At 45.4% G+C, this 27,729-nt stretch overlaps 1 protein-coding gene and 2 long non-coding RNA genes across 3 annotated transcripts in view; all 3 read right to left on the bottom strand.

The window, feature by feature from the left end:
- LOC139790750 (ankyrin repeat domain-containing protein 26-like) overlaps nucleotides 1–27,729 on the bottom strand; it is a 678,272-nt gene that overhangs the window by 245,737 nt on the left and 404,806 nt on the right. Inside the window, exons 24-25 of the mRNA XM_071732606.1 lie at nucleotides 27,181–27,245; nucleotides 26,694–26,835 (exon numbers count right to left, since the gene is read on the bottom strand). Of these exons, the coding sequence (XP_071588707.1) occupies nucleotides 26,694–26,835; nucleotides 27,181–27,245 (207 nt within the window). The remainder of the gene's footprint in view (nucleotides 1–26,693; nucleotides 26,836–27,180; nucleotides 27,246–27,729) is intronic.
- Nucleotides 11,392–13,462, bottom strand: LOC139790755 (uncharacterized). Its single transcript, XR_011723616.1, has 4 exons — nucleotides 13,362–13,462; nucleotides 12,939–13,156; nucleotides 12,326–12,389; nucleotides 11,392–11,514 (listed from the first exon to the last, which is right to left on the bottom strand). It is a non-coding gene; the product is annotated as an uncharacterized lncRNA (long non-coding RNA).
- On the bottom strand, nucleotides 19,286–20,609 carry LOC139790764 (uncharacterized). Its single transcript, XR_011723625.1, has 3 exons — nucleotides 20,422–20,609; nucleotides 19,698–19,804; nucleotides 19,286–19,350 (listed from the first exon to the last, which is right to left on the bottom strand). It is a non-coding gene; the product is annotated as an uncharacterized lncRNA (long non-coding RNA).

The following is a 27,729-nucleotide window of genomic DNA, read 5'->3' as shown; positions in this document are numbered from 1 at the left end:
TGACCAAACAGAATATTCCATCCCATATACATCATCCTCTGTATAATCTGATGGATCACGAGGATCAAGCCAGATTTCCTGCCTCCAGCTTCCGGCTCCCTGCCCTTCCTGCCTTTCCTGCTTCCTTTCCTTCACCTGGCATCCTGGAAGGATCCCTCCCGTTCGTCTGCCTGTGGTCCTGATCCGTGCCAGCTCTGATCTGTGTGTTCCTGCCTCCAGTTCCCGACTGCTGCCGACTCCAGGAGTCCAGCCTGGACTTTCCCAGAGCTGTCCTGCAGACTTGGTGGTGATGTGAGAGCTATGGGGGGGAGGGGGGAAGGAATGTGGTATCCATTTTCTAGTATATTTGTATATATTTAGTAATTTTTCCCATTTATCATTAGTGTTTCATTAAAGTTGTGTAGTTTAGTTTCCAACCCATAAGTCTCTTTCCTTTCTTATCAGGGAGGAGAGAGAGATTAATAGAGAGCGTCTGTTACTCGGTTTAATTGCCAGGCCAGTGTTAAACCGTGACAGATTTATTGGTGCCCAACGTGGGGCCCGAGCTAATCGGCTCGAGTCCAGTTCAAATTTTGACTAATTTGCCTGAATAGTTTGAATTCCAACTCCAGTCGAAGAATGGCTTCGTCGAGTGGGAATTAGAATTAGTGGGAATTAGTGGGAATTTTCCTTTGGAAATTTCACAGAGTTGGAGATTAAACCAATCATGCCGTACCTTTGATACTTAGGGTATGCAATCTGTTTATTTGCAGCTGGAATTGCTGTTAATATGTGGTTTTTCAATCGTAAGAGCTGCTTAAGAACCATCGTTGCAATATGGTCCTCAATATTGATGTATATCATGGTGCAGTGGTGTTTCATATAAGGGTTAAGAACTTTGATAATAATTACATTTTCAGCCTTCTTTTGAGGAAATATACCTCTTTTGGGCTGAGTTCAATGGATTCTTGTCAAAATGGCATTATGCTTGTTATAGTTTTGAGCCTCCTGATTCTTGTAGCCATTGTTGTTCAGGTGTCTGTGAATATTTTTATGTGCTATCATATGTTGGTGAGGAATACGACAACTACAACTAGGGGAACGAGCACACCTCATAAAGAGAGCACCCCCACTCCTGCCATTTCTTGCCCCACCTCACACAAGGGCACAACTCAGATAAGGCCGGCCAGCATCGCCAGTGTTTCTGCTACAGCTGCAGCTCCTGTCTCTACCCCCACAGACACTGCTGCTCAGAAAACGAGCCCTGCTGCTGCTACTGCTGCAGACACCACAGCTTCTCCCCCTCATCCCACACAGTTACTTGTTGACCCTGTAACTAGGAGAAAAGGAAAACAATGGAAATCAGAAAAGAGCCGTAACCCTTCCACGTCTGAATGAGACGACCAGGTGACAGAGGAGATAGAGGATACTGCCTCTCCTCGTAGAGCAGCTAGAAGAGACTCTAAAGCAGAGTCAGCTGAGGAGGACTCAGACTCAGAATCTGCTCAGTCCTATTCCATGAGAGACTTGCGTACTCTGAGAAAAGACTACAGCCGTTTTTCAGGTTAACCACTTCTCTCTTGGTTACTCCAATGCTGGAATGAAGGGGCTGCTACCATAACATTAACTCAGAAGGAAGCCAGACAGTTGGGATCCCTGGCCAAAGATGCAGGTATTGATCGGGCATTTGGGGAAAAGGCTGGAACCACCAGCCTATGGAAACGACTCTTGGCAGCTGTAAGGGAGAGATATCCCTATAAAGAGGAAATAGACTGCCCACAGGTCAAAGAATCCAAACTTGAAAAAGCTATCAGGTATCTGGAGGAATTGGCTGTACGAGACGTGATCTATAATGCTGATGACATTGAAGATCCTTATCACGTATCGTGCCCTAAACCCATGACGCAAAGGTTTGTGCATGCTGCACCACCACCTTTTAACCATACACTATCAGTAATGCTATGGGTTCCTGCAGATGTGGATGCAACTGTGGGTGATGTGATTAAAACGGCACGAGAGTGTGAAGATGCTGTCACAGCCCCTCTTCGGGCCTGGGTCTCAGCTATAAAAAGAACATCTACAGTACATCGATGACATCATTGTGTGGGGTGACACAGCAAAGGAAGTCTACGAGAAAGGTGAGGAGATAATTGAAATCCTTCTAGAGGCTGGTTTTGCTATTAAAAGGAGCAAGGTCAAGAGACCTGCACAAGAGATACAGTTTCTGGGAGTGAAATGGCAAGATGGACGTCCCCACATCCCAATGGACGTGATTAACAAAATAACAGCTATGGCCCCACCAACTACCAAAAAAGAAACTCAGTCCTTCTTAGGAACTATTGGTTTCTGGAGGATGTATATTCCTTCTTATAATCAGACTGTGAAACCTCTCTACGAGGTTACCTGGAAGAAGAAAGACTTTAAATGGGGCTCAGATCAACAAGCTGCTTTTGAGAGTATCAGACAGGAGATTGTGCAGGCAATGGCCCTTGGACCAATTCGAACAGGGCCAGACATTAAAAACGTGCTTTACACCGGAGATGGAGGTGATGGTCCTACATGGAGCCTCTGGCAGAAAGCTCCAGGAGAGACTCGAGGCCGACCTCTAGGATTTTGGGGTCGAAACTACAAAGGCTCCGAAGCCAATTACACAGCCACTGAAAAAGAGATACTGGCCGCATATGAAGGAGTTAGAGCTGCTTCAGAAGTGACTGGTACTGAAGCACAGCTCCTCCTAGTGCCACGATTACCTCTACTGGGTTTTATGCACACAGGTAGAGAATCTTCCCATCATGCTGCCGATGCTACCTGGAGTAAATGGATTGCTCTACTCTCACAGAGAGCTAGGACAGGAAGACTTGATCGTCCAGGAATTGTAGAAGCAATAACACATTGGCCAGAAGGCGAACACTTTGGAATGACACCAGAAAAACTGGTAAAACGGGCTGAAGAAGCCCCACCATATGATCAACTACCAGAGAATGAGAAACAATATGCTCTTTTCACTGATGGATCCTGCCGTCTGGTAGGAGGCCATCGAAGGTGGAAAGCTGCCGTATGGAATCCTACATGACTAGTTGCAAAAACAGATGAAGGAGATGGTGAATCAAGTCAATTTGCAGAGGTCAAAGCCATCTAATTGGCTTTGGACATTGCTGAACAAGAAAAGTGGCTGAGACTTTATCTCTATACTGACTCATGGATGGTAGCAAACGCCTTATGGGGTTGGTTAAAGCAGTGGAAACAATACAACTGGCAATGTAGAGACAAACCTATCTGGGCTGCTGAACTATGGAAAGACATTGCTGCTAGGTTAGAGAAACTTGATGTAAAAGTACGTCACGTAGATGCCCACGTACCTTCATATCGAGCTACTGAGGAACATCAAAACAACCAAAGAGCAGATGAGGCTGCTGAAGTGTTCCAAATAGATCTGGACTGGGACCATAAAGGTGAACTGTTTTTAGCCAAATGGGCCCACAACGCTTCAGGTCATCAAGGCAGGGATGGAACATCTCGATGGGCTCGTGACCGAGGGGTGGATTTATCTTTGGACGCTATTGCGCAGGTTATCCACGACTGTGACATATGTGCTGCAATTAAGCAAGCTAAAAGGTTGAAACCTCTGTGGTATGAAGGGAGATGGTCAAAATATAGGTATGGGGAGGCCTAGCAAGTCGATTACATCACACTGCCTCAAACCCGCCAGGGTAAGCGCTATGTGCTTACAATGGTGGAGGCAAGTACAGGATGGCTGGAAACATATCCTGTGCCTCATGCCACAGCCCGGAACACTATTCTGGGCCTAGAGAAACAAGTCTTGTGGAGACATGGTACACCAGAAAGAATTGAGTCAGATAATGGAACTCATTTCAAAAACAGTCTTAATAATAACTGGGCCAAAGAACATGGTATTGAGTGGATATACCATATCCTCTATCATGCACCAGCCTCAGGTAAAACTGAAAGGTACAATGGACTGTTAAAAACTACCTTAAAGGCAATGGGTGGTGGAACTTTCAAAAACTTGGGACAAGCACTTGGCAAAAGCTACCTGGTTAGTTAATACCAGGGGTTCCATCAATCGAGCTGGTCCTGCTCAGTCAGATCTTCTACACACAGTAGATGGGGACAAAGTGCCTGTGGTGCATGAAAAGAATCTGCTAGGGAAAACAGTTTGGGTTTATCCTGCATCAGGCAAAGGCAAACCCATTCATGGGTTCATTACTGTTTCATTAAACTTGTGTAGTTTAGTCTCCAACCCATAAGTCTCTCTCCCTTATTCTCTCTCCTTTCTTATGGTGGAGGAGAGAGAGATTAATAGAGAGCGTCTGCCATCGGTTTAATTGACGGGCCAGTGTTAAACTGTGACACAGGGACATGGGAACAACACAGGGTCAACATGGGATCTACATGTGATTAACATGTAATTAACACGTGATTAACAGGGGGGTTCAGGCCAATCACAGGGTTTTGTTGACATGGGATGGACATGGGGTCAACAGTCTAGGAAATTCATAGAGTGTACAGAGGATAATTTCCTGCTCCAGCCGGTGAATGAGCCCACCAGGGATGGAGCCCCGCTAGACCTCCCGTTCACAAACAGAGAGCGGCTGGTGGGAGATGTGGTGGTCAGTGGATGTCTGGGACACAGTGGTCACGAAATAATCAAGTTTTCAATCCTCAGGGATGCAAGGAGGGCTGTCAATAAAACCTCTATGTTGGACTTCCGGAAGGCAGATTTTGGCCTATTCAGAAGACTGATTCAGAGTGTACCCTGGGAAACAGCCCTTGGAAACAAAGGGGTCCAGGAAGGGTGGACGTACTTCAAGGAGAAAGTTCTGAAAGCACAGGAGCAGCTGTCCTGGTGTGCCGAAAAGGCGAGCCGGTCTGGCTGAACTGGGAGACTTTGAAAGAAATTAGGGTTAAGAAGAGAGCCTACCGATTGTGGAAAAAAGGGCTAACTACTCAGGAAGAATTTAGGAATATAGTTAGGTGTTGTAGAAAGAAAATTAGAGAGACAAAGGCACAACTTGAACTGAATCTCACCACCTCTGTGAAGGATAACAAAAAGTCCTTTTACAGATGAATCGATAGCAAAAGGAGGGGCAGAGAAAACCTCCATTCTCTACTGGACTATATATAACAATATAGTTATCCAAGATGAAGAAAAGGCTGAGGTATTTAACACCTTCTTTGCCTCAATTTTCTACAGCAAGACAGGTTATCCTGAGGACAGCTGGCTTCTTGAGCTTGTAGAAAGAGACGAGAATCTGAACAGCCCCCCTGCAATCCAGAAGGAAACAGTCAGTGACCTACTGAGCTGCTTGGATCCCCACAAATCTATGGGACCTGATGGGATCCACCCAAGGGTGATGAGGGAGCTGGCAGAACAGCTCACCAAGCCTCTCTCTATCATCTACCAACAGTCCTGGCTCACTGGGGACACCCCAGATGATTGGAAGTTGGCGAATGTCACGCCAATCCACAAAACGGGCCAGAAGGAGAACCCGGGAAACTCCAGGCCCGTCAGCCTGACCTCAGTGCCTGGCAAGGTTATGGAGCAGATCATCCTGGGGACAATCACACAGCACCTGCAGGATGGACAAGGGATTAGACCCAGCCAGCATGGGCTTAGGAAGGGCAGGTCCTGTCTGACCAACCTGATCTCCTTTTATGATCAGGTGACCCATCTGGTGGATGAGGGGAAGGCTGTGGATGTGGTCTACTTGGCCAGCAAGGCCTTTGACACCGTCTCCCACAGCATTCTCCTGAAAAAGCTGTCAGCCCACAGCTTGGACAGGGGCACTCTGTGCTGGGTTAGGAACTGGCTGGAGGGCCGAGCCCAGAGAGTGGTGCTGGATGGTGCTGATCCAGTTGGCAGCCGGTCACTAGTGTTGTCCCCCAGGGATCAGTCTCTCAGCCCAGTTCTATTTAATATCTGAGATGAGAATATCTGTGCTGAGAGACGAATGAACAAACTGCTCCAGAAGTCAGAATGGAACCTGAAAGTACCTTGAAGCATTGTTTGGCCCCACTGAGGACCATTGCTGCCAGAGCCTCCCCATGGCCTTGTTAGAGCAGATCACTGGAGGCCATGATTGCAGGGAGGCAAAGATTCTGTATAGGTGGCTCTGAAAGCAAAGATTTTTCATTATTTATTTATTAATGCAGCATTGAGGACAAACTCTGAAACCCAGGCAATGGGAAGGCAGAGCCCATCCCTCTCTTATGAGTCAGGACTCTTCCTAGGGACAGTGGAGTATGAAAACGTGTAATAAAAAAAAAATTCAGACACATCTTGACCTCCCCAAGAAGGGGAAAGAAAGTCCAGAGCCCCAGGACAAAATTCCTCCTGGTAGACCATGGTGTTTGAGGCAGCTGCCACGTCTGGGGTGACAAAGCCCTTGGTCCTGTTGGGCCTTTCAGCCTTCCAGAGCCCTTGGCCACCTCTCCTGCAGGCTGCCCTACACTGTCCATGCCTGCAGCTCCTTTAAACTGCTTTAGAAATGCTTTAAACTGAAGGACAATGAGAGAGGAACCCAAGATGGCAAACACCTTCCCACCATCACCACTACAAGTGATCTGGAATTAAACCAGGCCTGCTGACCCCAGGAGTCCAGCCATAGTAATTTTTCCTTTTTATCATTACTGTTTCATTAAAGCTGTGTAGTTTAGTTTCCAACCCATAAGTCTCTCTCCCTTATTCTCTCTCCTTTCTTTATCAGGGTAGGGAGGGGCATTAATAGAGAGCTTCTGTCATTCAGTTAATTGTCGGCCAAGTGTAACACCCTGACAGATTTATTGGCACCAAATGTGGGCCTTAAGCTAAATATCTAGAGCCCATTTGAAAATTCAACTCATTTATATGAACAGTTTGAATTTTGACTTCAGTGAAGGATACCCAGATGGCTCCGCTGAGTGGGAATCAAGCTATTTTCTCTGGAAATTTCACAGGGTTGGAAATTAAACCAGTCCTGCTGTACCTTTGGTATGCAGGGTGTGATCTGTGGCTTTTTATCTGGGATTAGTGTTGCTCTGTGGTTCATTCTTGGTAACAGCTGCTTACAAACCATAGTTGTGATATGGTCTTCAACAGTGTGGTACATGGTACAGTGTTGTTTCACACACCTAGGAGATACACATAGTATACACATTTCATACACATAAGAAATATCCCTATAAAGTGGAAATAAACTGCCCACAGGTCAAAGCAGCCACACTTGGATATGAAAGAAATATCTGCATGAGATGTGATCTATACAATGATGAGTCTGTAGATCCTTATCACATGCCATGCTCTAAGCCTGGGAGGCAAAGGTTTGTGCATGCTGCACCATCCCCATTTAACCATACACTATCAGTAATGTTATGGGTTCCTGGAGAAATGGAACCAACTGTGGGTGATGGGATTAAAAAAGCACGAGAATATGAAGATGCTGTCATGGCTCCTCATCAGGCCTGGGTCTCAGCTGTAAAGGGAACAGCTGAAAAACTGCACCTCCCCCATCACAAAGTCCTGGTGGCCTGGAACTGTCTGGGACCATGTCACAGAATCATAAAACCATGAAATGGATTGGCTTGGAAGGGTTCAAGATCATTTTGTTCCAACCCCCTGCATGCATGGGTAGGGACACCTCCCACCCAACTGAAGCCAACTCACTAGAAATCTGGACACAGAGACAAAAGCAACCTCACGTTCCTGACCCTTTCCCCAGACATGCTCACATTGCTCAAATGTAACTTTTTTCTAAAATTTTATGTATTTCAGTTAATAACTGACATCACCCTGGTGCAAGGTGCTCCAGGGCTGCAGATCCACATCTGCCCCTCTGTGCTCCTCCATGGGCTGCAGGGGACAGCTGCCCTCTCCCCACAGCCCTTCCTTCAGTCACTGACCTTGGGGTCTTGTGGAGGGCTGGGAGCAGGCTTCCACCTCCTTCTCCATGGACATCTTGGGCATTTTCTGCCACAGATATTCCATGAGCACCCAGGGCAGCTGCTGACTCCTGAGGGAGGTGCTCTCCTAGATATGGTCACCATGGAGACCCCCATGACAATGGTGTCCAGGACCCAGACCCTGCATCACAAAGCCCTGGTGGTGGCTGTGGAGATGCCCAGGCCTGGAACTGGCTGGGACTGTGTCAAAGAACAATGGAATCATGGAATGGGTTGGGTCGGAATGGTTCAAGATCATTTAGTTCCGATCCAACCCATTCCATGATTCCATGATTCCACTCAACTGAAGCCAACCCTTCTCCTGTCCCCATGGAACTCCCTTCTTAATCCCATCCACAGCATCAGCCTCATTCAACAGTAGTGTCTCTTGGAGCTGCTCAAGGATGAGCTTCCCGTGCTCCTCCTGCTCCATGATCCTACAGATCATTCCCGCTATCATTCTCCAGATCATTCTGAATCACAGAATACCTCAGGCTGGAAGAGACCCCTGAGCATCTCCGTGTCTGAGTGCCCTGCTCAAGGCAGGATGAACCAGATGAGGTTGCTCAAGGGCGTCCCCAGCGTGTCTTCATCCACACAGGGGGTGAAAGTGCCTTTTGTCCCACCCCACAGGGGGATTATAAAGACAGGAAACAGTGTTGGCACAAGTTCTGGACACTGAGGCACTGTCACTGCTTGCCAGGAGGACTTTGGATCACTGATGGCACTGTGACCCTCATCATCTCCTGAACTTCCCACCCACCACATCACCCACCTGGGTGGGTGACATCACCAGTCTGGCTACAACAGGACAATAGTAGAGCATGGCAAAGGGCATTCTAAAGGCATTCAGGTGCACCCCATCCCTTTCTGTCCCCTGCCCACTCTGCTTCAGCAATCCCTTCTTTGTCCTTCACCTGCCTGGAACAGGCTCATTTCTCATTTCCATGGTTTTCCTTTTCTCCCACTCCCAGGGCCAACAAGTATCTGTGTGTGCCAAGAGGGAGAGGCTGTGGTGTCTGCAGCAGGAACAGCAGCAGCGTTGGCTTTCTCAACAGCAGCAGTGTCTGTGGGGAGCAGCTGCAAAGAAAGCAAAAGTACAAGACAGAAAATTACCTTTATCCTGGCCCAAACCAGGACACACCTGGCTTAGATTTTAGCCGTACCTCTCACTAAGCAGAGGTCTGCACAAATAAAATGATATCCTCTTAACTTCAGAATGACTGACAGTGTGGTATGGTGTGACATAAAGAGATATACCATAGATACAGGAAGCACAAACTAGCAAATAGACTGGAAAACCTGCTGATGAGGTCCTTTGTCCCAGCTGCAGACCACCAAGGGAGGGATGCTCTCTGCTTGGCTGTGGGACCCGCTGGGAACAGGACTCCCCCAGAGATTTCTCTGCAGGGACCCAATGCTTCCACCAAAAGTATTTAGGAGTGAATTCTTTTCTCCATAAGAGACCTTAATGGCAAAGCTGTCTGTGCCTTAGAGCTTACTGCCTGTTTCTTGAAGAGATGCTCTCTCTGGGGATATCCAAATTCCTCTTTCTGTCTGACAAATAGGAAAGTCCTGTCCCCCTCTGCAGGATGTGTCTGTCGGGTGCTGGTCAGGCTGCAGAAGTCATTCTGTGCAGAGGCAGCACAAGTTTTGACTGGATCCCCAAAGGGAGATGGTGAGATGAGTATTTGCTGCTGTGAGTTGTGTCTGAAGGAAAGGGAGCAGATCAGAGGGCTCGGTGTGGAGCCACGTGTGACAGCTCTAGAGCAGAGCTGCCATGAAGCCTCTTTTAGAATGAGGCTCTGAAACTTGAGTGGCATCAGAAAGCACTGGGAAGAAATACACTGTCCATGTGCTTTCCTTAGGAAAATGAACCCTCTGGCCCACAACAGGGAACTGGAGCTGAGCTCTGGCACTCCAAACTGAGCCATGCCAGACACGCAGCAAAGGACACGATCACATTGCTCGTGCCCAAGTGATTTCTGGAGCAGTCTTTCTACTTCCAAGGCCCTTTCTGCACTCTTGAAAAGCAGGCTATGTTTTTTCCTTCAGAAATATGGGGTTTTTCTATTCCATTTCAAAAAGCAGGTGTGCAGAAAATGAAAAAGGGTAAAGAGGAGCAGAACTGGTAGCAGCAAGAAATAAGGGTCAGAGACTGATGAAAACTTTAAAACCAAAATCCAAATCAATTTATTTACAAAAATTACAAAAAAGGAGAGGGTGGGGACGGCAGGGAAAGGAAAAAAAGAAAAGGGAAGGAAAGGGAGGGGAAAGTGGGAGGGAAAGGGGAGTGGAAAGGGGAGGAGAAAGAAGGAAGGTGAGTGGGGGAATGGGAGGGGAAGGGGAAAGAGGAAAGAGGGAGGGAAAAGGGGAAGGAGAAAGGGGAAGGAGAAAACGGTGAAGGAGAAAAGGGGATGGAGAAAGAGAAAGGAGGAAAGGAGAAGGGGGAAAGGGGGGAAGAAAAGAAGCGGGGAAGAGGGGGAAGAGGGGGAAGAGGGGGAGGAGGGGGAAGAGGGGGAAGAGGGGGAGGAGGGGAAGAAGGAAAAAGGGAGAGGGGGGAGGGGGGGAGAGGGGGAGGGGGGAAGGGAGAAAGGGGGAAAGGGGGGAAGGGGGGAAGGGGGGAAGGGGGAAAGGGGGGAAGGGGGGAAGGGGGGAAGGGGGGAAGGGGGGAAGGGGGGAAAGGGAGAAAGGGAGAAAGGGAGAAAGGGAGAAAGGGAGAAAGGGGAAAAGGAGAGAAGGGGAAAAGGAGAAAAGGGGAAAGTTGGGGGGGGGAGGGGAGGGCAGGGTAAGGCATGGAAGGGAATGGGCAGGGAGGGGTGGGGGGAGGGAAAGGAGAATGGGTGGGGGGGAATGGAAGGGGGGGAATGGGAGGGGGGTAATGGGAGGGGAAGGGGAAAGAGGAAAGGAAAAGGGGAAGGAGAAAGGGGAAGCAGAAAGGAGACGGAGAAAGGGGAAGGAGAAAGAGAAAGGTGGAAAGGGGGAAAGAGGGAAAGAAGGAAAGAGGGAAAAGGGGGGGAAGGAGGAAAAGGGGGGAAAAAGGGGGAAAAAGGGGGAAAAGGGGGAAAAGGGGGAAAAGGGGAAAAAGGGGGAAAAGGGGGAAAAGGGGGAAAAGGGGGAAAAGGGGGAAAAGGGGGAAAAGGGGGGAAAGGGGGGAAAGGGGGGAAAGGGGGGAAAGGGAGAAGGGGGAAAGAGGGAAAAATGTGGAAAAGGGGACTGCGAAAAGGTGGATAAGGGGAAAAGGGGGAAAAGGGGAAAAGTGGGAAAGGAGAGAGGGAGGGGACTACACAGGAATGGAGAGGAGAGGGGGAAGAAGGGGGAAGAAAGGGGAGAGGGAGGGAGAGGGAGGGAGAGGAGAGGGAGAGGGAAAAGGGAAGGGGGAGGGGAGGGAAGACAATGGGAGAGGAGGGAAAAGGGAAGGGGGAGAGGGAGAGGACTACGCATCAAAAAACCACCAGGGAAAGCCAACAGGGCTGTCATCCATCCAACAGACTCAGAACATTTATTCAGACTGACAGAAAGATATTTTCATGTCTTCTGATCCATCACAAGATATGGAACAAGCTCCCAAAGATGTAGTTGAAAGTTCATCAGTGTCTGGGAAGAAAAGAGACAAGATTCCTGACGTTACTTTTACAGGAGAGAGGGGCAAAGAGGTCACTGTCAGAACATTACGGCTACGAAGCCAGAGCTGAACACTCTCCGTGATTAAAAGCAGACAGCAACAGAAGGAAATTGGCTCAGGGGCTTCCTGCTTTGAAACAGCACCAGTCACTGCAAAGCTGTGACTCTGGAGTAATCATTACAAAATAGGTGCAATTCCTCCTGGGGCATCTGGCCTCACGTCACAGAACATGTTTGATGCCATGGATGACAAACATTCAACTCCCCTGACAGTTGCCTGAACACTACTGAGTGATCTTTCTCTGAAGAAAGGAGAACTTTTGTCACTGATTAGCCTCTTCTTGCCTATTCAAATAAAAAGACTGAAACAGAGGAGCTACAAACACAAGCAATGAGTAAAGGGCAGCAAAGACCAAGAACTGACAGCAGGGGGTGTGTTATGGGTCAGTGCTGAAGGCAATCACTGGACACGGGAGGAGAAGTGATGGCTGAAGTCTGTGAAACTCTGTGTAGGGCTCCTTTTATGTTTGTGATTCAGGATTAACTCCAGTGAAAGGTGACTTCAGCTTTAGCTAAGTGTACCTGTGTGGAGGAAATAGGTCAGTTTCCTTTGTGCTGGTTTTGGGTTTTTTTTCAGGCAGCTGCTTAGAGCTCTACAGAGCAGAAACTTGCCATGTTCAAGTAAGTGTAAAGCTAGCAGAAAAAACCCTGTGCTTAGCACAGGAACTAAACAGCTTTCAAGATGTTGCTTTCAAGAGTTAGGAGCAGTCATCTTTTTACTTACTCTAACATGACACATTACCATGTCCAGGTTCTTCAGAGACAAATTCATCCAGGATCCACTTGTACTAGAATCATACAGAAAACACACCATTAACATGAGTGCAATATTAAACTTCTAAAACATTCTTCAAGTCCACACAAAACCAGGCAGTAACTCCAAGGGCCAAAGAAATGAGGCCATAAACCAGCAGAGGGGAGGGAAGGGCCCTCTCTCCAGGACTAAAGGAAGAGCAGTGACCAAATTCACAGCTTCTCCAGGAGAACCCCATAAAAACCCAAATGCCTCCTACACAGTGGATCTCCCACAATGAAGTATAAAGTGAGATTTATTGCAGATTTATTTATTATAGTCATACATCCTAGATAAGAAAATTTAATTTGAAGCTTAGCTGGAACCATCCTATGGCATCATCTTTGGTTTCTGGGCACTCTTGGAAAACAACCTCAAAACCCAAACTTTTCACCCCTAGCACACCTAGATGTTGTGTTGGGATGAGGAGGAGACACACCATGGGTAATCCCTGCAAATGAGTTGTAAGTTTAGGCTAAAAAGCACAACCTTGCATACACATGCTCTTCAGCAGTAGCTGAGGATGGGATTTCAAAATGTTTACCTTGTCTGCAGAAGAGGAAATCCTGTTCATCAAGGATTCTGCTCCTATGGGTGAGCTGGGGATGCTTCCTACTGGACTTCTGTTCAGAATCAGACTGGTGCCAGGATGTCCCAGATGAGTTGAATGGTGAACTGGATTTGCAGCCACTTCCACGCGTGTTCTTTTCTCTTCCACGAAGCCTTCTGTTGGCTTTTCCTTTTTTTTTTTTTTCATCAGTTCTGAAACACAAAGACACAAAGAATTATCTCTGGCAGGAACAGATTAGGAATGACCAAACCCGTTTGACCTGAAGGGTTCTGGGGAGCCTGTATCATAGCAGTCAAACCTGAAAGAGTTACCAAGACTTGGGGCTGCTCAGCACTAAAGCTTCAAAGCAATCAGTGAATGGAGTTTGCTCTGGAATTCTGGGACAACTTCATGTACCTTGGATTTAACCTCTCCCAATTCCTTTTCCAAGCCCAGGTTGGCTTCCTCCAGGTTCCTGCAGCGCCTCGTAGCAACTTCCAGTGAACTTCTGCCACAGAGAGCTTTCCAATGTCACCTCTCTGACATTGCCCTGATGAAATGGTTATAAGAAAAGTTATGAAAAAAGCATGAAAAAAGTTATAAGAACATGAATTCTGTCTTTTAACTTATTTGATTATACAGTTACAACTGTCTTGAATTCAAAAAGTAGGAAAATTTTGCCTGCCACCAGCAGTCAGCACCTCCAAACTATCAGCAGCAGCTCATGGAGATTTCTGTTTTCTAATACATTAAAAAATAATATATGTTATAGATAATGTTATACTTTTTGAACAATACACCACCATACACTGAATCATGTTATTTTTTTTAACAAAACTCAAAGCAATCTGTTTGATGCAAGAGCCATAGTTTGACTGCAGATATTACTCTGGTGACTAAAGGCAGGACTTTGTATGAGATGGTTCTTTGGTCTCTTTCAACATTCTACAAAGAATTAAACCAATACATTAAGTTAAATTAATATTGCTTACATTAAATGAATACATTAAATTAATACCAAGGTAATTTTAGAGTAACAACTTTCATAAATCTGGACAGTCCCTCCTTTCCTCCAGCCACCCACAGAACTACCATCTCCCAAAGGAACCTGGTATTTTGGCACTAGAAATGTAAAGTGATTCACAGGGGAAAACCATTGACAGCACTCCTGGAGTTCTTCCCCCTCTTCCCTCTTAAAGAAACTGAAAAATGAAGAATAAGGTGGTTATCTGACACATGCAGGTATTCACCTCACTCAATCACTCCGGGGTTCAGACGAAGAAAGAAATGGAATTTTAAAGCACTGTTCACATCACTATTCACAGACAAACAGTGTCTAATTACTCAACAGGACTAGTTCCTGTTTTCCAGAAAATAAAAATGAACAAAATGGGTATAGAACTTTTCAACCTTTAAACCCTCTGCCTGGGACTGGTGGAATTTGCAGAAAAAAACTTTAACATTCTAATCAGTCTTCTGACCAGTTAATTAGCCTAACACAGCCACAAAGAAGAAATTTAAAGATTGCTGCACATCACAAAACAGAGAAGAGAAAGCTTAGTGGCTGAAATTGACTTTTTTGAGGAACAGGCAGGTCCCAAAAGACAGAATGCAGTCATGAACAGCAAAACACTGCTCAGAGCCCTCAACGTTGCAAAAAGCGTGTCCTTTACCTCCCTTTTTTTTAGTTTTTCAGCCTCATAGTTTAAGACCAGCACACTTGGCCTTTAATTCCTTGCTCATTTTTTCCAGCGTGGAAACTTGCTTTTCAGCAGAGTTTGTGGAAAATGTCATTAAAGCATCCCTGTACAGCAGCTGATGGAAGCCAGCTGGCTTTCCCTCTGGAGCTGGGCCAATGCCTCCTATGGGGACAGAATCACAGAACCACAAAATCATTAAGGCTGGAAAAAACCTCTAGGATCCTCCAGTCCAACTGGGAAACCAACACCACTAAACCATGTCCCAGAAGTTGGAATAATGTGCTCCACTCTCCCCTGAGGTGTTACACAGGACTTCAGACCCTTCTGCCCAGCCCTGCCCCAGATGCCCAACACCAACATGCCTGCCCTATTCCCCTCAGAAATACCCTCAGAAAAAAATCTTTTCAAACACTTCTTAGCATGGCCCAACACACACATGTTTTGCAGATGCAGGGAAAGCATCAAAGGTCACCAAATTCCAAGGTTTTTTTTGCATGAGTTTTCTCTTACAAAGAGGAAGACCAAGTATGTTTAGTCACACACATCAGCCTTTTACAGACAAATCTCCTTCTTCACTTCAACGCGTATTTTGTATGGGGAAAAAAAAATGCATTTGACTGCATTGTTTGCAGGAACAACATAGCCCAGCTGGAAATAAAGCAGCAGGAAATACCCAGCATCGTGGAAAAGATTTTTCCCCATCCTTAGAAAACTGTACCTAACTTCAGACAGAAACACCACCTTCCTCTGAATGACTCCGCCATCACCATTAGTCACTTTCTGCTAATTTTCTTTACCTTATTGTATAACTTACTCTATAATTGACTCTGTAATTACTCTCCATTTACTCTATAATGTTACTTAGCAGTCTGGACTCTAATTCAAAATATTTGGCTTCACATACCTGCACCCCAGAGTTGTCAGAGGCTTCCTATAGGCTTTTTTTTTTTTTTTTTTGCTGGTCATGACACATGGAAAGTTCACCTCCAGAGAAAACCACTGTATTCTTCCAAGGATTTTTCCAGCAAAGCAGAGCAGAGTTATAGTTCAGTAGTGTGAGCAGTTTGACTTTTCTTTCTTCTTCTACAGGGTGCTGATGACTGCACCGTGGTGTTTTCATCAAAGCTGTTTCTCACTGCATCTTTTGGAAGACAGTGAAATTTTAGAGGTTCTCTTCTCTTTGTCAACAATTATTGGATCTCTCAGCTGTTTTCCTCAAAGCAATCTTTGGGGTTTTTTTTTAGGAGAACCCTGGGGATTCTTCAGAGGACTGCAGGATGCTCTTTTTAATGTGTTGCCAAAGCGCTTCAGGAGAGGGATCTATGGGATGATTTAAAAGTCCAGCTTGAAGGTTTACCTGGAGGCTGTTTCTCACTCTACCTTTTGGAAGACAGGGAAATTTTAGAGCTTCTCTTCTTTGTCAACAGTTCCGGGAGCTCTTGGGTGAGATTCCAATCTTTGGTTTTCTTTGAGGAGAACCCTGGGGATTCGCTTCGGGAGAGGGATCTATGGGATGATCTAAAAGTCCAGCTTGAAGGTTTACCTGGAAGCTGTTTCTCACTGTACCTTTTGAAGATGGTTCACTTTGAGCCTCCTCCCTGGGATGCCACCCCTCTTAGGTCTGGGCTTCAAGCAGAGGGTAAGTTTGCATGGCACAAGGCAGTGGTCTGTAGAACATTCTGCACCAGGCATCGCTCAGCTATGACGGACATCGCCAACATTTCTCTGGCACACTAAGACACAGTCAGTGAGGTGCCAGTGCTTGGATCCAGGATGCTTCCAGGTTGTTGGAAGAGAGTTTTGGGGATGGTGAGGTTCTGCTCAGCACAAAACTTCCCTGCAGGAACTTTCTGGGGGAGGCAGTGCAGGGTTGGTGTAGAATTTGACTTTTGACTTGGTCAGCTTGGAGGGTTGCAGCATAAATCCTGAGGAGAAGAACATGGGGCTTGTTGTGGAGTGGGAGGTGTAAGGAAATAACGTGATCAGTGACCCGACAGCAAATTTTTAAGTTTGGAGGCTTGGAATAGCTGTGAATAAAAGCATAATCCTCATCTATCAGCCCATCAGAGTCTTTCTGGGAAATATCAGCACTGCAATGAAGGAGAACTTTGATCAAATGAAGATTCCCACCAACTGGACTTAGATTCCTGTTCAGTGCCAAACTCTTTGCCAGGATGTCCCAGGTGAGTTGAAAGCTGAGCTGGACTTGGACCCAGAATTCTGCTCTCCAAGCTGCTTGTGACTGAAATGCTTCTTCTGATGCCCTTCTCATGGAGTGCAGTGTTGGCTTTTGGTAGTTCATCATCAGCTCTGAAAAAATTCAGACACATCCCAAGAATTATCTCTGGCAGGAACACTTTGGCAGAGTTACTCATAGTCTCTGATTATTTGTTGAGTTCTGAAAAAAGGATTAGGAGTGACCCAACCCAGAATTTGACCTGAGGGGTTTTGGAGAGCTTATATATTAGCAATCAAACCAAGGACTTGGGACTTCTCAGCACGAGAGCTTCAAAGCTACCTGTGAATGCTCTGTGCTTCTTCCAAAACACAGAGAAAACCAACTCTGAGCTACCCTCCCTTTCCCATGGGGAGCTGAAACCTCAGACAAACTGATAAAATAGAAGCCAAAAAAAGACATTTTTTTTTTTTTCCTTCACAGAATCAAATTCTGTGCTCTGCAGGGCCTCTCCTTATTCAATAAGGGACATGAAATTCATCTTTTTTGCTATACATTCCCTTTGGAAACAGAATCCACGAAGAAAACCCTATTAATTCCATGATCATTGCTGTGACTCTTGGAACACTCAAGAGAAATTAAGAGAGTTCTAATGAAGGCAGAGTGTCTTAAGGAACTTTCCCCACAAATATGCCATCTCAGGCTTACAAACATAATGCTGACCAGGTGTAGAAGAGGAACCCCAGCAGGAAAACACAGGAGGAAAAAAGGAAACTCTTATTACCACTCCAAAAAGCCTGTACCTACCTTTCCAGTTCATTTTGGAACCATCTTCTCTTTGTCACTTCCTCCAGATACAGCTTTTCATATTTTTCCTTTAGAACAACGCTCTTTCTCAGGGTGTATTTGTATTTTTCAGGGTGTTCATCTCCACTTGCTGGTCCACTTTTGTGTTTCTCCTCCCATCCTGCCTGCCTTAGGCTCTTCTTTCAGCTGGCAAGAAAGTTTGTCGAGCTGTAGACAGAAAAAAACACACACACGAAAAGGAACTCAGCAGAAGCCAAAAGAAGAAAAAATATTGGTAAAGGGCTGGGCACCCGGACTGGATTTATCATCTGCTGACCCAGTATTAAAATCAGAGTGAAACCAGGGGCTTCCTTTTAATCAAGAACACCTATAACATCATTTCTGATAGGATTCCTCAGGTTCCCAGCCCTTCTCCTGCAGTAGGCACCAAACTGGCAGCATTTTCCCCATTTTCCCATTTCCTGGAAAAGCACTGGAAAAGCTCATAGGAAGTCAAACACAGCCAAACCTCCTGGTTTCAGCACAAAAACCACCTCTCATGCTGTAGAGGAATTTTTACAACACACTCAAGCTTCGTTATGGCACTGAGAAACACACCATCTTTTTTTTCCCTCTACACTGAGAAATTTTTAAATATTAGTTCAGAAGATGGCTTTTACTGAAGGACAAAGATGTATTCTCCTCTTTAGGTGAAAGCTGCAGTCTGTTTTAAAAAATGCGCAGGAAATATCAGCCTTTTGTAAGGTCCCAATGGTCACCTACAGCTCTGTCCTTCTCTTCCCCCCTCCAGAAGCAAAATTTTCTGTATCTATTGAACATCAAACCTGATATCCTGTCAGTCATTAAAAGGGGAGGAAACTGGCACGGTGGGCACTTGAAAGAGGCTCTAACAGAAGGAAGAACCTTGATTTATTTGACAGGAAAAGAGACAATGAATGCTTGAGAATAGGAGGTTCCATATAAATAAAAAGATTTTTTTTTTTTTTCCCTGTGAGGGTGACAGAGCACTGGCACAGGCTGGTCCCTTCCAACCCTTAATAATTTTCTGTGATTCTATTTAACTCTGCCTCGATGTAATCACCTTCCCTGTCATCCAAAATAACTCTTTCTCTTGGAAGACAAAAACTCAAGAAACTTTTGGCCTAATCATGAGCCCCTGCCAGGGCAGGGGACTTTTCTTTCATGCTACTCAAACAGTAATAACCACCTCAAAAAGCACTTTTTTGGGTGCCCAGGAGAAGGGAAAGGCTGGGCTGAAGCCAGGGTTTGAAACAAATTCCACTGGGCTGAAACCAGGGTTGAAACAAATTCCACAACATTTTCTGCATCACCTCACAGCGTCCTGCCCAGGGAAGCAATTGGAAAGCGTTAGGAAAGAGTAAGACAGTTTTTCCAGAAGAAAAAACTTTGGGCACACTCATCTACTGCTGCAGCACCATGGAAAGCCAAATCCATTCCAAAACACAGCTCAGAAAAAAAAACAAACAAAAAAATTAACAATGTGAAAAGAAGCCTTGGGAAAGAGTAAGAGTTTTTCCAGGAGAAAAAACACCACCACCACCAAAAAGCCTCACACAAATCAGAGCTCACCTTTGTGTTCATTTTAGCAACTTCATTGGCCATTTCAGAATAAACATCCTTTATTTCTTTCTTCAACTCATGCAGGGACATTCGCTCCCCAAATTCCCTTACCATCTGTTTAATGCTTGAGAAGCTCTCAGAGCTACAAAGCACATTTGAGAAGAAAACAATGAAGCAAAGGAACAACAAGCAGCCTTTTTCACATATTGTTGTGTAAACATTACAGAAATTTTGTCTTTAACAGAAATTACTGAGACAAAAATCCAGCATTCCTATGCCACACCTGGAGGCTCCAAATTTCACCTGTGGAAAAATTCAGATTTTTCCCTGCAGGGAAACCTCCTTTGGCAGCTCTCATCTCATGGAGAGCAGAGTCTTGCTAGGACTAAGATGAGGATGGAATTTCCTCACCAACTCTTCTGCACACCCAGTTCTACATTCAAATTGAATTCAGCTTGAATTGTACTCAGGGATACGAACATGCCCCACCTCTCAGACTCTTCCTCCACTTCCATGTTTATTTCCAGCTCTCTGTCCAGATGCACTTGGAGAGGGCAGCTCAGCTCTTCCTTCTCTTTCTTTCTGTCACTCTCAGACTTTCAAAACAGAAAAAGCAGATGGCACACAGGGCACAGGACATGCACCTCATCTTCTCCCCTTAGCAGCTGCTCTACACCTCCACCTCTCAGCCAACTTCCACAGAAAGCCAAGGGACCCGATTCCTGAGAATATTTCATCACATTTCCCACCCAACAAGCCAATAGCTAACAATGGAAAGAGATGCCCCCACCCAAGCAAAGGCAAAGAGGTGATTTTGATTCACATCCTCTCTCCCTCTTGCTCTTCTCTCAGCCAAACTGCTCTAAATTTCTACTTCTATTTTTTCCTTATGCAGAAAAGGAGAAAAGGGAAAGACTGCCCCTTGGAAACTGGCAGCTCTTTCCTTTTTCCCAAGCATTAATTCACTTGCCCCCTTTTCTGCAAGGTTTTTAAGCTCCCACTGCCCTCAAAAACTCCTCAAAACCCTGAGTGCTCTTGGAAAAGAGAACAACCCTCAAAACCAAGACTCTTCACCCCTACCACACCTAGATGCGGAGTGTTGTGATGAGGAGGAGTTACACCATGAGTAATCACTACAAACGAGTTGTAACTTTAAGGTTAAAAAGCACAACTTGGCTTACAGATGCTAAGGGTGGGATTTCACATTTTTTACCTGAGCTGCATAATGGGTGCAAATGTTGTTCCCCAAGGATTCTGTTCCTGTGGGTGAACTTGGGAAGCTTCCTCCTAAACTTGAACTTAGAGAAAGAGTGTTCCCAGAATGTCCCAGACACTGCCCAGCACTGACATCCAGATCTTCACTGATGGAAAGGGAAAGAACAAGCTTCCCACAAAGCTTTCTTTTGGCTTTTCCTTGGTTTTCCTCAACTCTGAAAAAAATCAGAGACGTACCAAGAGTTATCTTTGGGAGTCACTTTGGCCCAGTTACCCTCCCCCCACCCCCCCAGGTCTTTGGTTATTATTCAACTTGTGAAAGTTGAAGGGATTAGGAGTGACCACACCCTGAACAGCTGAGGGTTTTTTTAGGATTTCTCAGCAGTCACATTTCCCACGAGGAGCAGCAACCAACACTTGAGACTTCTCAGCATGAGAGCTTCAAATCTGCGAATGCTCTGTGCTTACACAGCTTTTTCCAAAAGGCAGAGAACACCTGCGCAACAACACCCTTTCCCATGGAAAGTTCAAACCATAAGCCTCAAATGGAAGCCAGAAAAAAAAAATATTCACTTTCTTCCTTCATAGAATTAAATTCTGTTCTCTGTAGGGCACATCCTTATTCAAACAGTACAGGACATAAAATTCATGGTTTGGTTTTTTTTTGCCACTCACTGAATATAAGGAGGAAATTATTAGAGACTGGCAAAAAGGCTGACTGGTAAAGTACAATTAATTAAAAAAAAACCACCAACATTAATTCCACGATTAGTGGTGTTAGTCTTGGAATGCTCAAGAGATATTAAGACAGAGGGAGGGTTAAAGGAACCTTCCTCACAAATATGCCATCTCAGGCTTACAGATGTAATGCTGACCAGATGTAGAAGAGGAACCCTAGCAGGAAAACACAGGAGGAAAAAAGGAAACTCTTGTTACCACTCCAAAAAGCATGTACCTACCTTTCCAGTTCATTTTGTAACCATCTTCTCTTTTTCACTTCCTCCAGATACAGCTTTTCATATTTTTCCTTTAGGACAATGCTCTCTCTCAGGGTGTATTTCTCACTCTCTAATTCCTGTTTCAGGTCTCCCATTCTGCTGAGCAGCAGCTTTCTCTCTGCTTCGTGGTCGTGGGCTCTGATTTCTTCCATTCTGTCCTGGGAAGCTGCCTGCTCCTGAAGCAGGTAGCACACTTTTACCCACCACAAATTAAAAAGGGAACCTTTTTTTTTTTTCAACGTGCCCAATGTCGGGGGCACAGATTTACTCCTTGAGGCACTTGTGCATCCTCCAGCAACCAAGGGAGAACCCAGGAGCTACCACGGGGAAGAATTCTTCTTATTTAGAAAGAATCCCTCCCTCTCAGCACTTATTTATCCAAGCTGCTAAGGAAGGAACACTGTGGGACAGAACAGGATAGAGAAAAAGCTTCCTCAAAGAAGGAATTCCCCCACTCACCCTGCCACTTTGCTCTAGGGAAAGAATAACACAGAGAACACTTTCAGAAGCCCCTCTGCTCCTGGCCAGGATTTCAGAATCCCACAATTTGGAGAAGAGCTCTGAGATCACCGAGTCCAAACATCAACCCAGAAAAAAATAAAAATATTCCAAAGGCCCCACAGCAATTGGGAAAAAGACAGCAGTTTATGAGCAGCTTACCAGGGGTGAGCCTTGCAGAAGGGTTTCAATTGTACTGTTTTGCTGCACAACTGTGGCTTGCAGTCGGGCATTTTTAGCTTCAAGGCTTAAACAGAAACACAGTTCTTATTACAAGGAACCACCAGAGCACCAATTCTTAAAGAACAGCAGGCAAAGCACAAACAGAAGCATCTTCACCACCCCAGACAGCAGCAGACACCTTGGTCCCCTGTGCCACTCTCTTACCACTGTATCCGTCCCTCCAGGTGTTTCATTGCAATAGTTCTCCCAGAAGATGCCAACAGGAGGTCTTCCAGTCTCTGGAAACAATCTCTTTTTTCTCTTTCCTTATTTTCCAGAGCAATCTTCAAGTCACAAATTGAATGCTCATGCTGAAGATGTTCTTCCAACTCCTGCAGCTGTAAAAGAACAGCAAGATTCCACAGCACTCACCTGAGTTTTTATGCTGAAGAGCTCAGGGAATGCCTCTGTCTGCACATACCCACTACCCAAAGAGCTGTCAGTACATTTCATACCTTCCCTCCTCCTAGGAAATGAACACAAACCATGTAACTTTACACAATCTTCTCCACTGTAAGAACTGACACTTACCCTCCCACTCCTTTCAGGCACTCTCTGGATCCCTTCGCTTGCTCCCCCCCTTGAAAATAGGAATTAAAAAGTTCATCCTTCTCCTAAAGGGACGTCACATCCCCCTTGTATATCTATAGATATACCTATATTCATGCAGGGTAAGTTCCAGAAGCAATCAGAATTGGCAGCATGCTGATGGATGGAGTTAAACCCAGTGGTGGTCCCCAGGGTGGTCCCCAGGGCTCTGCACCAGTTCTCTTCAACATCTTTATCAGTGGATGAGGGGATTAGGTGCAAATGACACCAAATTGGGTGGGAGGCTTGATCTGATGAGGGCCGGGAAGCTCTGCTAGAGGGACCTGGGCTGTAGGAGATTCAACAAGGGGCAGGAGAAATATTTTCCCCAAAAGAGTTGTCAGGCACTGGAACCAGGGGCTGAGTCACAATCTCTACGGAGACTTCAAAGATGTGGGGATGTGGTGCTGAGGGACAGGACTGGGCTTAGCAGGACTGGGGGGAACACTTGGACCTCATTTTAAAGATCTTTTCTAACCAAAAGAGTTCTTTGTTACAAGTAAGGGAAGCACAGTGAGCAGCAAGAAGCCCAAATGCAGCATTACTGCAGACATTGTTTCTATATAAATGCAGACATTGTTTCTATAGTAATGCAGACATTGTTTCTATAGAAACGCAGTCCGTTATTTCTACTGTCCTTCAGAAATCAGATAAAACTTTCTGGGCCAAACCACATGGAATAAGTGACAGACACCTCAGTCTCTTTTGCAGAGCACTTTACCACATACAAACCTTGGACTGTGTCAAAGACAAAGATACCAAGTGTCCTGGTTTGGGCCAGGATAAAGGGGATTTTTTGTCTTGTACTTTTGCTTTCAGTTCAGTCTCTCGTAAGTAGTTACACTTGCTGAAATTAACAGCAAGTTTCTCAGACAGTGTCTGCTTCTGGGACTGATAACACTTGATTTTTATAGTTAAAGCAGAACCAACGCCACTGCTCAGCTCTGAGGAACGTTTTACCCTCCAAGAGGAATAAAGAGGTCCCACCTTCAGCCCTCCTTTGGGGAGGAACAGACAAGACAGATGCCAGAACTGACCAAACAGAGGATTCCATCCCATACACCTCATACTCAGGGTAAATTTGAGGGATCACGAGGGCCAAGCCAGCTTCCTGCCCTTCCTGCCTTTCCTGCTTCCCCTTGTTCACCCGTCCCTGTTTCCTTCAGCATCCTGGGAGGATTCCATCTGTTCCTCTGCCTGTGGTCCTGCTCCGTGCCAGCCTGAATCTCTGTGTTCCTGCCTCCAGGTCCCGAGCACTGCTGAGTCCAGGAGTCCAGCCTGGACTTTCCCAGGGCCGCCCTGCAGCCTCGGTGGTGACGTGAGAGTTATTGGGGCAGAGGGGGTGAAGGAACGTGGTATCAATTTTCCTGTCTATTTGTATATATTTTGTAATTTTTCCTCTTTATCATTACTGTTTCATTAAAGCTGTGTAGTTTAGTTCCCAACCCATCAGTCTCTCTCCCTTATTCTCTCTCCTTTCTTTATAAAGGAGGGGAGGGAGGATTAATAGTGAGCATCTGTGATTTCAGTTTAATTGCTGGGCCAGTGTTAAACCCTGACACTACGTTTGTAAAAAGCTGTGATTCCTCCACACATCATCCCCCCCCTAGCACTAGGAAGTTTATTCTAGATTCTAAACTTTCTGTACCTTGGATTTATTTTCTGCCAATTCCTTCTTCAAGCCCAGCGTGGCCTCCTCCAGGTTCCTTCTGTAGCACGTGGCGACATCAAGCGAAGCTTCTACCATGGAGAGCTTTTTCAGAGCATCAGCAAGCTCCTGTTGCAGTACTCTGATCTTGCACTAATGAATATGAGCATGAGGAAAATTATAAGACCATTAATTCTGTCTTTAATTTGTTGATTTATACAATTAGACCTTGTCTTGAACTCAAAAAGCAGGAAAAATCTGCCTGCTGTCGGTAGCCAAATGCTGAGCACCTCAACTACCAAGAGCTCCTCAGGAGGATTTTAATAAAAAAAAAAAACAACCTCAAGTACTACTCTTCTTGAGCCATACACAAGCATGTGTATGTTAGTTTGGTACTAAGAATACAAAGTGATTCACAGAGTAAAATGACTGACAGCACTGCTGGATTTCTTTCCCCTCTTTCCATCTTAAAGAAATGAAATCATTGCTCTGCCTGAGGCTGTGGAATGCTCTGCAGAAGAGCACGTTTCCTACTTGTTTTTTGCAGAAAAACTTTAACTGAGGTCCTCAAGAGTCTTCTGTGCAGTTCTTGGTCTTTCACAGAGCCACAAAGAACAAAGAAATTTAAATATTGCCACGCACCATAAAATAGAGAAGAGAAAGCTTAGGTTGGTGTCTGAAGTTGACTTTCTAAGGAACAGCCAACCTTCTAAGGTCCCTTAGAAGCCCCAAAACTCAGAAATTAACCCCAAAATACTGCTAATAGTCTTAAGCACTGCTAATACTGTATACTTCACCTGTGCTTCTACTTTGTCAACCTCACATCTAAAGACCTGTTTCCTTAAGACATTGCAGTTTTCGTATAGCTCCTTGTTTTTCTCTTCCAACAAATAAACTTTCTGCTCAGTATCAGCCTTGAGATTCTTGAAAATGTCATTAAAGAAGTCCTGAGCAACAGTCACTACACTTTCTTGGGTGAGCTGCTGCTTCCTGTCTTCCAGTTGCTGGCGGAGTAAGAGGTTTTCCCTCTGGGCCTGGGCCAATTGCTCCTATGTGGACAGAGTCATAAAACCCCAGAATCATTAAGGTTCGAAAAAACCTCCAGGATCCTCAAGTCCAACCACCCACCACCATGCCCACCAAACCATGCCCCAAATTCCAAGTAATTTGCTCCACTTGAGCTCTTACAGAAAACTCCAGGGGATGCCTGCCTTAATCCCACTGCAAAAAAATTCCTTTTTTCAAACACTTCTTAACATGGCCAAACCCACACATGTTTTGCAGAGGTAGAGAAAGCATCAGAAAGGTGGCCAAAATTCAAGGCTTTTTCTCTCAAAAAGAAAAAGCCACGTTTCATCCAACAGATCAGCATGTTACTGAAAATTCTCCCTTTTCACTTGAATATGCATTTTGCAGGGGAAAAGATGCTTTTGACTGTATTGTTTGTTTGCACAGCACAACAGGAAAAATAATGGTAAAAAAACTGAAGGAAACCAGCTGGAAACAAAGCAGCAAAAGAAAAAATATCCAACATCATGACAAGGATTTTACACCATAGGAAGACTGGATCCAGATTCACTTCAGACTCACTCTTCCTCTCCAGGACTCTCCCTTCATTATCCACTTACCGTTTTTTCACCATAGCTTTTAATACAATTTTACAGTTAAGATTCTAATTCAAAAATATTTGGCTTTCCATACCTGCACCACTGAGTTTTCAATGGCATCCTTGATAACTTCTTTTTCAGCTGCTGCTGATATCTGGGAGGTACAGCCAGAGTGCTCACCTACAGTGAAAAACAGATTTTTATAAACAGCATGACTTCATACTACTTATTTACACCTAGAGTGCATCTTTAATGGTTGTGAGAAAAGGCTGAGAACAAAATAAAACACCCTCTAAAATTTGTGAGCTGCTGGAGTGAATCATTTTATCACAATAGCAACTTCACGTGCACCTCTGTGAGTTCCTTTCTTCTGGAGCAACTTTCATTTTAATGGAAAAAAGAAAGATTCTGGATTAAGGGCCAGAAATGCACCACTCCTGTTACTCCGAGGTCCATGATCTCTCACTCAGCCTGTAACGGGGTTTCAGCTTTTCCTGGTGGCAAAGGAACATTTGTAGATAACACCACTGAAGGCACAACAGAGACTGGCATAAATTATCAGTATCAAGATGCTAGGAGGAAGCAAACACTGAGCTCCTATACAAGGAACCTCCACCACTTGGAGAGCAACACCTTTTATATTATAAAACATCATTTAATAATGATAGAGAAAGAATTGCATCACTGTTTCCCAGCTCCTTTCTCTCACCAGTGACGTCTCTTGAAGCTGCCTTGGGGATTTCAGAGTCAACATTAAAAACATGGTGCTTCACAATCCAGGCAGCTGGAGCTTTTTTCTCTTCACTTTTGCCTCCCTCCTCCTGCTTTACTTCCTCTACAGGTGACTCTTCCTAAAAGAGATCAAGGAAAAGAAGATATAAAAGGGGAAGAAGCAAGCATCTTCTTTGCCTTTCAATGACTACTTGAAAAAGGTTTTCTTATGGAAAAGAAAAAAGGGAAAAATTGTTGAGCTTTGATTTACAAGGCCTTCAGCTTTTCCATGGAAATCTGGAGGAGCAGAAAGGAATTCCTCCTGTCCTCAGTCTCAGCCCTGCTCCTGCACAGCCCCTGAGAAGCCCTCCCCCACTTCAGCCCAGCTTCATTCCAATTCCAGCAAGCTCTCAGGTGCTCCTGGATCTCCCTCCTACCCTCCCCAGCCCCCCCATGGCAACCTCCCTGTCCTTCACACAAAGTACCTCAGAATCCCAGGGAGAAGAATCCTCATCTTCCTGTTCCTTTGCTTCCAGGGCTGCTGGGGCACCTACACCCCAGGGAAGAAGAGAGACTTTGCTATCACTTCCCACTGACACAAAGACACAAAACACCCTTTTTATTTCAGGGGATGGACATCTAAATCTCCAGCAGATGAACACAAGGCTCAGGCTGGGTGGCTTCCTAGGCTGCTCAGACCACTTGCAGGGCTCTCCTTTAAGCCACCCCATGAGGTCTAAATCCTGAAGGATGCACTTTTTGGGAAAATGTGGATGCAAAGAAAAAGGGGCGAGGAGCTGGAGACCAGAGAGGAAACCCAAGCACCCAGAAGACAGCAACTCCTGGTTCCAGCTGGGCTCTGACTGCTCACATGATGCCAAATCAGCCTCATGGGGAAATTCAGACAGAAAAGCACAAGATTCCCACATCTCAAGACAAGGAACTAAAAGGAGCAAAAGCTGTTGAATCAGGGGAGGTTTAGGTTACACATCAGAAAATTTTTGGCAGCCAGAGGGCAGCTGAGCAGTGGAAGA

Source organism: Heliangelus exortis, unplaced genomic scaffold, assembly GCF_036169615.1.
Source record: "Heliangelus exortis unplaced genomic scaffold, bHelExo1.hap1 Scaffold_135, whole genome shotgun sequence".
NCBI lineage: Eukaryota > Metazoa > Chordata > Aves > Apodiformes > Trochilidae > Heliangelus > Heliangelus exortis.
Note: the sequence above shows the minus strand (reverse complement) of the source record. Positions and strands in the feature narration are given on the sequence as shown.